The 14,537-nt window shown below is 40.7% G+C and overlaps 1 protein-coding gene across 1 annotated transcript; it reads left to right on the top strand.

Annotated features, from left to right (window-relative positions):
- The first annotated feature begins 8,568 nt into the window (after positions 1–8,568).
- LOC127622631 (uncharacterized) lies at positions 8,569–12,534 on the top strand. The gene is made up of 7 exons (XM_052096680.1): positions 8,569–8,592; positions 8,868–9,361; positions 9,440–9,485; positions 9,858–9,949; positions 10,116–10,226; positions 11,877–12,144; positions 12,228–12,534. The coding sequence occupies exons 1-7, from the start codon at positions 8,569–8,571 to the stop codon at positions 12,441–12,443; spliced, it is 1,251 nt and encodes a 416-aa protein (XP_051952640.1). The 3' UTR covers positions 12,444–12,534.
- The last annotated feature ends 2,003 nt before the right edge of the window (positions 12,535–14,537 follow it).

A 14,537-nucleotide genomic window follows, 5' to 3' on the forward strand; every position in this document is an offset into this window, starting at 1 on the left:
CACACACAAGGTCGATAGTTGAGAGGACGATCGGACAGCTTAAACGGAGATTTCACTGTCTCCACAGCGAACTGCGCGTTGAGCCTCCAAGGGCTTGCAAAATTATTGTCGCCTGCGTTGTTCTTTTTAACATGTCCAAAATGTATTCTGCCTTCGAAGAGGAAGATGATCTCGAAGAAGAGGGTCATGAAGCAGAAGAGGCTCATGAAGCAAATCTTCTGCAACAAGATTTCCAACAGGCTGGATTTGTTGTCAGAGATGCCATCGTAAATGCATTCTTTAATTAGTAGGCCTAGTATGACCAATAGTTGTAGTAGTAGGCTAATATTAAAAAAAAAAAAAATTATTAGCAGCAGTAGTAATATTAATATTAAAATGTATTATTACAATAATTATTATTAATGTAAATGATACAATATGTATAGTAGGCTAGCAATTGCAATTTAAAGTAATGTAATTTATAGGCTAGTGCTATTTAGTATTAATATTATATATGAATGTATGAGCTATATTGTATTTTGCTATTATTATTGGTATTTTGTTAATATATCTTTTATATTAACAAAATAATATATTTTAATATATTGGCTTTCTTTTTTTGTTTTCCTTATCCATTTATTTATCTATTGTAGGCTATTCGTTGTTTTAAAGCTCCTAGGTTAATGTGTATAGTAGCGTATCTATGGCAACAATAGATTTTTATAACGGCAAACCTGGATCGCTGCCGTGAAAAATTTAACGGTTCCCCTTACCTAAGAGAACTGTTTAAGGGATTATATGCAACACCCTTAAATCATTCCCTTAGTTAACCCTTTCGCACGTAAATTCTAAATTATTTAACTGATCCCCCCAGCATGAATTTTTTTCGGCAGTTATTTTAAAACGTAGCAAATTTTAAACTCCAGTGTGACGCACCAAGCTTGTCACGTGATACTCTCGACAGTCAGATGACGGTTCACCGCTGTCTTGTCAGGCTTTGAGCTGGTGGACAGAGTATAGAGATTGCTAATGTGACGTCATCGTGACGTATTACCAGTGGTGAACGCAAAGCATTTTGGGAATCCGCGGCACAAACAGAAGGTGCCAGACTTGATTGCATGGAGGGACGAACGCAGTGTTCAAGGTGCCGTCTACCTGCTGTGTTATAAACTGCAATAGTCGTTCTCACGATAGAAGTGGCATAAAGCTTAAGAACGGAAAATCCTTTTATCGTTTTCCAGCGTGGAAAAATAATAGTACAAGCCATGTTTCAGAGGTGACAAAAAGGCGACGAATGGCATGGATAGCAGCAGTAAGGTGGCCCAAGATTACCTTCGATAACACTCCACCACATCATGATGGTGTGTTCAAAGAATTTTCACAAAGTTAAATTACACAGAGTAATTGTAAATGTTATGTTGTGGGCAAATAACCAGCGTGTTTTGTTTGATTTAACTAGACCATTAGATTTGACGTCAGGCCAGTGTTAACCGTTAACTAGCATGAAATGGCTAGAAAATGAGCTTAAGTTACCAATGTACTAAAGCGTAACGTTAATCAGTTTTAAATGTTGTACATCTAGGCTACATAGCTATTTATTTGGTGACTGTGTTTGCAGGCAAACCTGCCTATGAAATGTTGGAGTGTGATCCTGACTGGGCCTGGGATATGTGGTGCCTTGTGAGGGGGAGGATAAGACTTTGCTGGATAAAATTGTGATTGTGTGCTGTGCTTTGACCAATATGTGTCCAAGTATTGTTGTGAAGCCGTCGTGTTAGAATTATACACCATGCCCACATCTAATATGTAAATTATTATTATTTTTTTTTTTCAAAAGATTTTGTAATGTCACTTCTCACATGTAATGATTTTTAGCCATCTCTGTAAATAAAATACACAAAGACTGAATGAAATTCTGCCTCCTTTATCTGTATTAAGGAAGAATTGTGCAAAATCAGTTTGGATTGCAATACACAATTACATAACTTAAATGGTAGTAACAACCAACTTAATTTCAGTTTCTTTACATATTTAACACGTAAATACATTTAGATGAAGACATTTATAAAGAGTCCATAGAAAAGATAACTGGAAATATATGAGGTAGGTTGTGGGTGATAAGTCACAGACGTGCAAGCATCGTATTGCCATAACTCTTCTCTGGCTGGTGCGCTGCTGAATCCCACGCAACCTAAATGGAACCACTGTATAGGACAGTTCTGATTATCGCAAGCAACCATGTCTGCAAACATTCAGGCTGTCTGCAAAAGCACCACAACACAGCTTTTTCAGGTTGACCTCCCCTGACCAGTCACTATGCTCATAAGAATCCAGTCCATTGATTCCCTTTATTTTCTCGTCATATCTCATCTTTGCATTAGGATGTAGTTTTAGGCGGTATGGTCCGACAATGTTTTCTTTAGCCCGCTGCATTTTGTAGGATTATATTCTGTTTTTCACGCTAATTTTTTTATTATTTTCATGCCACTAGCCTGCTATGCGATGCCAGCCTATGTAAACGGGCCAAACATACCCATAATTCTTTGCGTTCTGATGACGTTGCCGCCCAGTTGGTCACATGTCTTAGCAATCTCTATAGGTAAGCGATTCGCTTTTTTCTTCACTTTAAACCCTTCCTCGTTGGTTTAAAACATGTATAAACTATAATAAATGTTTTAACCAATGGTTTATATTGATATTTATTTAATTATTTTCTCGGGCTTTGAATTTCACTCCCACATGCAACTTTTCTGCCAACGCATTACAGGATTGCTACTGGTGAGTACATTTATAGTCTTTTTCGATTGAAAATGATTTGCAAACACGTGTAGACCATGATAAATGCATTAATAATATGTTCATGCTATGTATTTATCGTAGTTTGATGTGATTTACGTAATAGCTTGTGCTGTTCACTGCTTGTGTAATGTTGTGGGTATATCATATCTAATGTTTTATCGTGTTCACTTTGATTAAAAGCTGTTGTGTGAGGTATAGTCTATTCTAATGCTAATATTAGAAATGGGTTGCAATTGAAAGTAGCATGATATGTAGTTCATCAGCAATATATTCTAATGCAAAGGCAAAATACACATTTTACAAAATTGAGTTATGACTGAAAGTCTCTGATTATGATCTGTCTTGGGTATACATTATAAAAAAACATGTATCTTTGCTCTGTGAGAGTTAAAAAATATATTTCATTTTATTTATTGATCTATGCTTTTTATATGCATTTGTTTATAGACAATACAACTTTTTTTATAAATATCAATATAATGATTAACAATATAAATATTTTAACAAATACAAGCAACATAACCATAACAGCTACTAAACAGCATTCATAACATTCAATTATATGGCATTTGTGGTAAACAAAAGCCCACAATGCAGATTTAATAGATTATAAACCAATTTCAAGGAAAAAATACACCATTTACAATACATAACAATGGAACTGTAACCATAACTAACATTGGCTTATTTTATTTCACAGTGTGTGGTACTCAAAACATGGGCTAACACAAATGGGAATTTTGCACAGCTCTCATGTACTCTGTGAGTATCTTACTACTTTACTACTATGCTTCCTCTTTGCTCATTTTGCAGTTGATCATGGTCATTCTTATCCTATTTGCACCCCCTGTACCACAGGCCCTGTAACGTTTCTAGGAGAATGTGGAACTGGTATACCAGTATCCTTCCTCACATAAGGCGTTGGTAAGTAGGGCTGCACAATTAATCTAAATAAAATCGAAATCGCGATATGACCTTGTGCGATTATTAAATTGCAAAGGGCTGCGATTTAATTAAATAAATAGTCTGCTCACTTCAAAGTTTATTTGCGCTGCTCTGTCCAGTCTAGATTAAGTTAGACCATTGCTACTGTGTTTTCAGAACTGTTCCGTGCTCCACAACTCCATCTCATGCTTATGGGTCTTTTCCACTGCACAGTACAACTCGAGACTGCTCGCTTTTTGGGGTTTTCCACTGTGGATAGTACCTGGTACTTTTTTAGTACCACCTTGGTTGAGGTTCCAAGCGAGCCGAGCCAATACTAAATGTGATGTCAAAATCCTGCAGATCACTGATTGGTCAGAGAGAATCATCACTACCAGCGTCAAAGATTTCCGACACGGAAAATCAAATAAAAGTAAAAAGTAATGGCCGTGCGCAAAACCACGCCATGTTCAATAAGGTGCAAATGTTCCTCTCGTTATGCAAAATGGAAAAGTCTTTCAGGAAGTGTCTCAGCTGTTGTCCGCACACAGCTATGACCAGACCTACCAACAGTGTAGGGAAAAGTAAAAAATAAAAACTTAAGTGACTACATTTATTAGACCTATATGTCAATTGAACAATTTAACCATTTGATATTATGACATCACAACAAATATGAAATGTTCTTAAAAATATCCCTTTCATGACACAAGGCTCTGTTTGTTGAATTTACTTTCTATATGTTTTCAATAAAAAAATAAATGTTTGTAATATTCTAATTCCATTAAACTCAATGAACGTTTGACCTAGAGACATGAATTGAGTGTTTTACAGCTGATTTCATGTCTCTAGGTCAAACGGTCATTGAGTTTAATGGAATTAGAATATTACAAGTCTTGTGTCATGAAAAGGATGTAACACTTTCCACTAAGGAAGGGACAGGAAACAGCGTCAAAGGTAAGGCTTCTTTTTAATCTTTTTTTACTTTCACACAATGTTATCACACAATTTGTTTCTCTTGGCTTGGTGTCGGGCTCTCCCTCTCGAGGCTCTCCGTTTGCTGCTTTTTTTATGCCGCTCTCCTCACGCTACTGCAATTAGACACAGGTGTTTAGACATAATCTAGCTCAGGTGTAAGCGCCCTTACCGCTTTTCTCTCCCAGACGGGCGCTTGACCACAGGATATTTTTAAGAACATATCTTATTTTGTTGTGATGTCATAATATCAAATGGTTAAATCGTTTAATTGATTTATAGTGCTAATAAATGTATTTTATTTTTTTAATTCAGCTTTTTGCTAGGCAAAGAAAACCTATTCATGCATTTCCAAGTTGGTTTGGCTTGAATATGAGTATGAGCATTGTCACGATTGTCAAAATATAAAACTTCGTTTACTGCACTAATGTTATGGGTATATTGCACATATCTAATATTTTATCGTGTTAACTTTGAACAAAAGCTGTTGTGTGCAGTATAGTCTATTCGAATGCTAATATTAGGAATGAGTTGCAATCGAAAGTAGCATGATCGTCTAGGTTACGTATGTAACCTCCGTTCCCCGATGGAGGGAACGAGACGTTGTGTCAGAGAAGCGACACTAGGGGTCTCTCTTGAGCGCTGATATTCACCTCTGAACTATGAAAAAGTGTTAGGTGTTGCCCAGCCCGCTGCTCTACAAATGTCTGCTAGGGCAATGCCCCTAGCCAGTGCCCACGAGGACGCAACACTCCTGGTGGAGTGGGCTCGGACCCGCAAAGGGGAGGCACGGCCTGGGTGTGATAAGCCAGGGAAATGGCGTCGACAACCCAGTGGGCGAGTCTCTGCTTGGAGACAGCATTCCCTTTCTGCTGTCCCCCAAAGCAGACGAAAAGCTGCTCAGAGTGTCTGGTGCTCTGTGTGCGGTCCAGGTAAATACGTAAGGCACGTACTGGACACAGCAGTGAAAGGGCTGGGTCTGCCTCCTCCTGGGGCAGCACTTGCAGGTTCACCACCTGATCCCTGAAGGGTGTGGTAGGAACCTTGGCACGTAGCCCGGTCGCGGTCTTAGGATCACGAAAGTGTCCGCCGGACCGAACTCCAGGCAAGCGTCGCTAACAGAGAACGCATGCAGGTCCCCGACCCTCTTGATGGAAGCGAGCGCGATCAGCAGGGCGGTCTTGAGAGAGAGGGCCCTGAGTCCAACTGAGTCAAGCGGCTTGAAGGGGGGTCTCCGGAGTCCCATAAGGACGACCGAGAGATCCCAGGAGGGAAACAGGTTAGGCCGGGAGGGAGTCATCCTCCGGGCACCTTTTAAGAACCTGACGATTAAGTCGTGCTTACCAAGAGACTTGCCGTCTACCGTGTCGTGGTGGGCCGTGATAGCGGCAACATACACCTTGAGGGTGGAGGGGGACAGCCTCCTCTCCAGCCTCTCCTGAAGAAACACGAGCACTGACCTAACTGCGCACTTCTGCGGGTCTTCGGCTCGGGAAGAACACCAGTCCGTGAACAGACGCCACTTCAGGGCGTAAAGATGCCTGGTCGAAGGGGCTCTGGCTTGGTTAATAGTGTCTATGACGGCCGAAGGTAGGCCGGCTAGATCCTCCGCGTCCCGTCCAGGGACCAGACGTGGAGATTCCAGAGGTCTGGATGCGGATGCCAGAGCGTGCCCCGTCCCTGAGAAAGAAGGTCCTTCCTCAGGGGAATTCGCCAGGGAGGGACTGTCATGAGGAGCGTGAGATCCGAAAACCACGTCCGGTTGGGCCAGTAGGGGGGCCAACCGGGGTTGCTCCTTGTCCTCCCTGACCTTGCATAGCACCTGTGCAAGAAGGCTCACTGGGGGAAAAGCGTACTTGCGCAGCCCCACAGGCCAGCTGTGCGCCAGAGCATCTGTCCCAAGGGGAGCCTCTGTGAGGGCATACCAGAGCGGACAGTGGGAGGTTTCCTGGGAGGCAAACAGGTCTACCTGGGCCTTGCCGAACCTTCCCAAATCAGTTGGACCGATTGGGGGTGGAGCCTCCACTCTCCGCCGGGCAAGTTTTGCCTTGACAGCGCGTCCGCTATCACATTGAGGTTGCCGGGGATGTGAGTGGCGCGCAGTGACTCCAGTCGCTGCTGACTCCAAAGGAGGAGATGACGGGCGAGCTGTGACATGTGGAGGGAGCGTATTCCGCCTTGGCGGTTTATGTAGGCCACCACCGTGGTGCTGTCTGTCCTGACTAGGACATGCTTGCCACGAATCAACGGAAGAAATTTCTTCAGGGCAAGAAAAACGGCCAGCAGCTGTAAGCAGTTGATGTGCCAGAGCAGCAGGCCTCGGTTCCACCGGCCTGCGGCTGCACGCCCGTTGCACACGGCGCCCCAACCCAATTTGGAGGCGTCGTTTGTAACCAGAACGCGACGGGACACCTGCTGCAAGGGTACTCCTGCCCGTAGAAAGCAGAGGTCTGTCCAGGGTTTGAAGGTTTGGCGGCAGGCGGGGGTAACTTCCACGCCGTGCGTGCCGTGGCGCCATGCTCCTCTCGGGACTCGAGTCTGGAGCCAATGCTGAAGTGGTCTCATATGCATCAACCCCAGTGGCGGCCGCCGCGGAGGATGCCATATGCCCCAGGAGCCGTTGGAAACGTTTCAAAGGGACCACGGTGCCTGGTTCGAAAGAAGCGAGGCATTCCAGCACTGACTGAGCACGCTCGTTGGAGAGACGTGCTGTCATTGAGACTGAGTCTAACTCCAAACCGAGAAAATAGATGCTCTGGACCAGGGTGAGCTTGCTCTTTTCCCAGTTGACCTGAAACCCTAAACGGCTGAGGTGCTCGAGCACCTGGTCTCTGTGTGCGCATAGTAATTCCTGCGAGGAGGCCAAAATGAGCCAATCGTCGAGGTAATTGAGTATGCGTATGCCCGCTCCTCGTAGCGGGGCAAGAGCCGCCTCTGCGACCTTCGTGAAGACGCGAGGGGACAGAGACAGGCTGAAGGGGAGGACCTTGTACTGATACGCCTGGCCGTCGAACGCAAACCGTAGAAAGGGTCGATGAGGGTGAATTGAGACGTGGAAGTACGCGTCCTTCAGGTCTACCGCTGCGAACCAATCTAGATGCCGGACGCCAGATAGAATTTGAATCTGGGTAAGCATTTTGAACGGGAGTTTGGACAAGGTCCGATTGAAAACTCGCAGGTCCAAGATCGGTTGTATGCCGCCACCTTTCTTGGGTACAACGAAGTAAGGGCTGTAGAAACCCTTCTTCGTTTCGGTCAGAGGGACAGGCTCTATCGCGTCCTTGATTAGAAGGGAGGCGATTTCCTTATGAAGGTAAATCAGTAGCTAAACTCGAGAGCACGTAGATGTGAATTTGAGAACTTGTACAATAAATATTCGTACTTGTACGCGAACATTTACACTCACATCTCTGATGTGAAAACCTGTAAAATAAAAATCTGAACTTGAACGCTGAGATTTGCACTTGCAGACTATAGTCACAAACCTGTATTCTGAATTTGAAGCTGCAGACAAGCAGTCACAAATGTGTAAAATGCCATTCACAAAGATACAACGACAGACACAAACTTGTAATACAAATTTGCAATTCTTCTAAGATTCAAATTCGCAGCACAACCTCAACTTGGCATTTGCAACTTCTCAAATCTGTCACTGCAAGTTCAAATTTCGCGCCTTGACTTTTGCTACTCTTTTCGCGATATACTAGGTGCAAAACTGATTTGTGCACTTGTAACTTAGTAGTGGCGAGAGGAGAGGGGAGGGCGGTTTGCGGAAATGGAGTCGTTTTATTGGTTGGCGCCTAGCCAATGAAATCGGACTTATATTCTACGCGATGATGTCACGACACCCGCGGCCTCGCGTTCGCGCCACTTTGGAATGCAGTCATCGCGATGGCGGAATATAACGATCCGAAGGTAAGTTTTTCTTTTTATAAAATGTTTGTTATTAAGAATAAAACAACCCCCCACACACACTAATAATAAAGTGTATAATATAATATTAATATTATGTTTCAGGAATTGCTGCTGAACCATTTGATTCAAAGGCTTTATGACCGACTGTCACTTTGGCTGGAACGTGTTCCCCTTGACCTTGACTTCTTAGAATTTACATGTTCTCAGGAGCTGGTCTTAGTGCCATCTCAAATCAAATACAGATTCCACATGAAGTGTATACTGCACTTTATCAGATACACCAGATGGTGACTGACAACATGACAAACAAGGAAACACACATCATGCTTTCCCAAGAGAAAGGAAGAAATGGTCGTCCACGGATTCTGATTTCTGAGGACTCTGTATGCCAGCTTCTTGCTCTAGGATTACCTGTGACATGCATTGCAAGGCTGCTAGGGGTGTCCAAGTTCACAGTTCATAGGCGCATGGCGGATTGGGGATTGTCTGTAAAGGCAACTTATAGCAACTTAACAGACGTAGAACTAGACTCACTAGTGGAAACAATCCACACTAGCAATCCAAATGCAGGATACAGAATGATGATGGGTCTTCTGAGGGCACAAGGTATTCGGGTGCAATGGGACAGAGTTCGTTCTTCAATGCATCGAGTTGACACAGCAAGCATTGTGTCCAGGATGTCACAGTTAGGATGTGTGGTTAGGAGGACATACTCTGTCCCCAGCCCAAAATCTCTAATGCACATCGATACAAACCACAAGCTTATACGGTTAGTTATGTAAACATTAAGTTTATTAAATATATATGCTCTGTATACATGGACATAACAGAAATGAACATTTTCAAGGTACAACATCGTGATATTTGGAGGCATCGATGGCTTCTCAAGGAAGGTAAGAATAAAGTCTCTTGATTAACCTAGAAGAATTATTGAATGATATGTTTATTCATAAATGTGATTGATTATAATAAACATGATTATATATATATGAAATCAGTGAACCTAAAACACTGAATAATGTTAGTGAAATTCATACATAGACATTACTGAAAAGCTTATTACAAACATAAGTTAAAAACTGAACACTGCCCAACGTTATATATAATTTATTCATTTGTGTTACTGAAAACCCTCTTATAAACACTAGTGAAATAAACAAATCAATGATTTTTACTAATTTAAATATGGAGTACATACTAAAATATTCTTATATTAATATTAAATTAAAATTATATTAAAATTATTTTATTGTGTATTTATGTAGATAATGTATCTTGGCGTGTCTAATAACAATCTGGCTTCTTCAACACTGTCTTTCTTCCGTGAGGCAGTTCAGAAGTTTGGATTTCCACTGAGGTAAAAATTGGCCACTGGCAATTGCTGTCTATGACGTTTTTATGAAATGCACAGAATAGAGTCTTGAAGTGTTGCACTGATGCAAATATAATTTAAATAAATATGGGAGATAATGTATGCTACACTGCTATTAACCAACCTAATTGTAACCACTATATTTTGGCAGGGTCCGGGGCGATCATGGAGGAGAGAATGTGGATGTGGCCAGCCTTATGTTCTCGGTTCGGGGAACAGGAAGAAGTAGCTTTATTGCGGGTAAAAGTGTTCACAATCAGAGGTAAATTTGAATACAATATGATTATTCTGTGATCCTAACAACTAAAAAATATCCCCACCACAGGATATTTTTATGCTCAAAGTAACCAGAGGTGTAATCATACTAACTTTACTTAAGTAAAAGTAGAGATACCTTACAGCGAAAATGTAAAGCCACTCTCTCTCTCTCTCTCTCTCTCTCATTAGTGCTTTTCACACTGCATTTAACCCTGGGTTTTCACCATTCTAAACATTGCACTTAACCCCGGGTAAAGGAATGTTTCTTACTTAAAATTTACAAGCGGGGTTAGCATTGGGAAATTGTTTTGCTGTGCTAACTGCATTGTAGTGCAAAACTTGTACAGTGTGAAAAGATGGAGTGTTATAATGTTACGACTAGATGTTTAGCAAGACAGACAACCAGTCGTGTACTTCATATTACTGTGATGTCAAACAGCAATAGAAAACATGACAATTGGAGTGAAGAAGAGAACGTTTTATTTTAATCTTTATAGTCCGAAAAGTCAGTTTAGGATAAACTTGTTCGGCAATATATAACATGAGGATGTGCAATGTTATAGCCTTAATGTAAACTAAATATTATATTGTGTGCAGCATTCAACAAAACAGTGACACTGACACCACAAATATGCAAATACAGACATTAAGCCAGGGTTTAGGAATGTAAATTTTATATCAAGCTTTAATGTCCAAATAATTTCTTTCAATTGATTATTTATTTTATTCATAATTTTAGATAGTTGTGTCATAGAGTCGGTTAGTCCATCACTTACCAGTCATTTTTGTGAAATAATTACCTGAGATACCCGAGTTCAGCCAGTTATGGGAAAGAACTGAAGCGTTTGTGTACATATTGTTAGGCTTTCTTTTTTTACTATATATTTTAAAAACACAAAGCACTATTAATACATATTAATATTTCAATCAAATCACAATAAGTATATCATGTCTTTATTTAAAAGATATAAAAAGTGTTGCCTTTTTATATATTAAGACATCACAGAGGACTGCTTAAGTAACAACCAAGTCTTGTCTCCCTCTCATTTTCTGTTAGGTCCATATACTTTTAAAAAATATTTAGTCAAAAATATTTTAGTCAAGTAGATAGTTAAAGTTGCTTTCTCTAATATCTTTGATACTCAAAAGTACAAAGTAGCCAAAAAGCTACTCGGGTACAGTAAGTAATTACATTTACTCTAATACTTTACACCACTGGTAATTACCATGTGTTTTGTTAATATTCTGCAATAACATAAATGCAAGGTCTCTCCTGATACTGTAAAATGATAAAAGTTTACATTTTGAAGTTATAAGAATATTATAAAATAAGTAAATCTTAAGAACTCTTTGCTGGTAATGGGTCTTGTCTTGTGACTCTTTGGCTGGGTTTAATTTTTTCATGGGAAAAATGGTTGTCCAAGGTTTTTAAATCAAATGTAATTTTTTTTTTTAAAGTTGCCTTGCCACCAAGCAACATTGTAAATGTTATGCATCAAGTATTATGTTTTCTATGTATTGTCAAATTATTTGAAAATAATGTAACCCTTAAGTTGCAGGTTCCCCTAGTAAATGTCAAGACAAATTACTTGTTTTCTGTGGGAATTCTGTTAATGGGCAAATATTTTTGTTTCTACTCCTTTGCTCAAAACAGAATAGAGCGATTGTGGCGCGATGTGTTCACTGCCGTTACCTCCCATTTCTACCATGTCCTGCACCAGCTGGAAGAAGATGGACATCTTGATCTGTCCAGCAGTCTGCACATCTTTTGCTGTCACTATGCCATCATCCCACGCCTCCAAGCCCACCTCGACATATTCCGAGATGGATGGGATAACCATCCTCTTTCAACTGAGGGCAATCTAACTCCAAATCAGCTGTGGCACCTGGGGCAGCAGTACCATTCTGAAGAGTGTGATGAAGTAGGTCATGTCTTGCTATTTTAGTTTTTTCTATTAATTCATATAAACAAATGTATCATTTTGAACTAATTTATCACTTACAGATTCTACAGATTCCACAAATAGATTGGGAAAGCAGTGGTCTTATCCCCAGTCACACAAATTCTGGCATCCATGTCCCTGAAACTGAATGTCCACTGAGCCCACTGGAACTAGATGGACTAAAGTCTACTGTGGACCCAATGCAGCCATCAGACAATTTTGGGGCAAATGTTTACATAGCAGCACTGCAATACATGCATAGCATTGGTTATATCTAAGACGCTGTAAGGATCAGCAATGTATAAGTGTGTGGGGGTGGGGGAGACAAAGAATGTATTGATGTTTTAAACTTTAACAGGCAAAATAAACTTTTTTCAGCAAATTTTTAAGTAACTTTTTATTTTACTGTTTAGCCTTTCATTTTATTACAACAGTATTGCCATCAAAGGTTTTGACATTTTGAATGCCAGAAAAATAAGAGAAAGTTCAGTGTGTTTCAAAGTTTCAGTTGTTAAACTATTGAAAACAAAATAACAGTTAACAGTATGACTTGAACACACTGACATGAACAGTTCGGTAATTTAATAATAGATCAAGACCTGTATTGTGATGGAAGTAAAACAGCAAGGAAAAAGGTAAAACAGTAACATCCACAACATCTGTTTTAAGGTCTGAAATGGTCTCCATCTTTAAGAGTCTGTTGTCTCATTTTATATAAGACCAAAACCAATATCACTGGTGGCAATACAACTTTGCAGGTGATTTGTGAACTGCTTGTAAGTGGTGTAATGAGCAGGCAAGCGGAGAATGCAAAAGCAGGTAGAGGATGTGGGATGTTCTGCTTGCACAACCTTCACTTGCATGTCCTTCATAGGTTGCTCCCAGCCAACCCAGAATTTGACCAGCTGCTTCAGTTGAATCTGATCAGCTAAAATGGGACAGACATATGGAGACCAGGGGACAGACAGTTACCAAAACTATTTTTAAACAAATTTTGGGTAACACTTTTAGTTTAGGGTCCAATTCTCACTATTAACTAGTTCCTTAATAGCATGCATTTTGCTAGGCTATTGGCTGCTTATTAGTTCTTATAAAGCACATATCAATGCCTTATTCTGCCTGAACATATTCTACTTTCCTAATCCTAAACTTAACAACTACCTTACTAACAATTTAAGCAGTAATTAGGAGTTTATTCAGGGTATATGCAGGAATCCTGAAGTTAATTTCAATACCTTTTTAAGACTTTTTGAAGACCATCTCAAAATATTTCAAGACCTCATCGCCACTTCAAGTTCTAATCAGCAACAAACCTTTAACTTAATAAACAGTTGTTTGCAAATAAATCTATAGAGCACAACCATACGGTCGGCAGGCGATGGGGCAGAGGACGCTGTCGTAGCTGTTCTGACAAGTTCAGCTGCTGTCGTGTTGGGTAGTAATGTTGCTGGTGGAGCACAAAAACTGGCGATGGACAGCTGCTGCTGCTCTCTGCGGCCAACGGCAGCCTTGTGGCTAGCACCGTGCATGTGGGACTTGACAGCGTTGATGCCCATCGAGGCTACGCTAATCTTCTTTTTACAATATGTACAGTAACCCTCGCGATTGTTTTCAGCGACAGGCTTCAGCCATTGTTTAAACCCATCCTTGTCCAACCAGGAGTCCGCAAATTTACATTTCCCATTTCTGAGTCAGTTTCGTGACATGTGGAGGACGACGACAACACCTAACCGCACATTTCGCAAAAAAAATAAGTGACGTCACCCGTAAGTGGTGCGTACGCCTGAGCCGATTTCACTGACCGACCACGCCGTTGTTTTTAATAGTAGCTAATGGTGAGGAAAATAAATATATTCATGCATACTTTTTGGAGTCAAACACTTTAGACAAAGCTTGAACAAAATTTAATACTTCATAAAATCGGGATTAAGACTTTTTAATACCTTTTAAGGGTCTTAATTTTCCCAAAATGGATTTACCAACTTTTAATACTTTTTAAGACCCCGCGGACACCCTGTTATTGAGGCATCTTCGTAGTGAGAATTGGACCCTAGTCTAAAGTGTGACCAAATTTTGCAGTACATATGCAAATTAGTGTAACCATTTGTTAGACATGGATTAATAGAGAAAACAATACACATTGATGTCTGTGTATGGATTTGTATCAGAACCAGCCAGCTCTACAAGCAAACATTCTAAAAGTGTGACAAAAATTACATACCAGTCTCCACAAACTGCCGGAGGTACCCAGCAATTCTGCATTTGGTGGAAAACGGGGTTCATCAAAATCATCATCCTCCTCCTCCTCCTCTTTCTCATCCACAGGCCAGATGATATTGTTTAAGACAACCTAATTACAATACTAGTATTTA

The sequence above is a fragment of the Xyrauchen texanus genome, chromosome 1 (assembly GCF_025860055.1).
Source record: "Xyrauchen texanus isolate HMW12.3.18 chromosome 1, RBS_HiC_50CHRs, whole genome shotgun sequence".
NCBI classification, from domain to species: Eukaryota; Metazoa; Chordata; class Actinopteri; order Cypriniformes; family Catostomidae; genus Xyrauchen; species Xyrauchen texanus.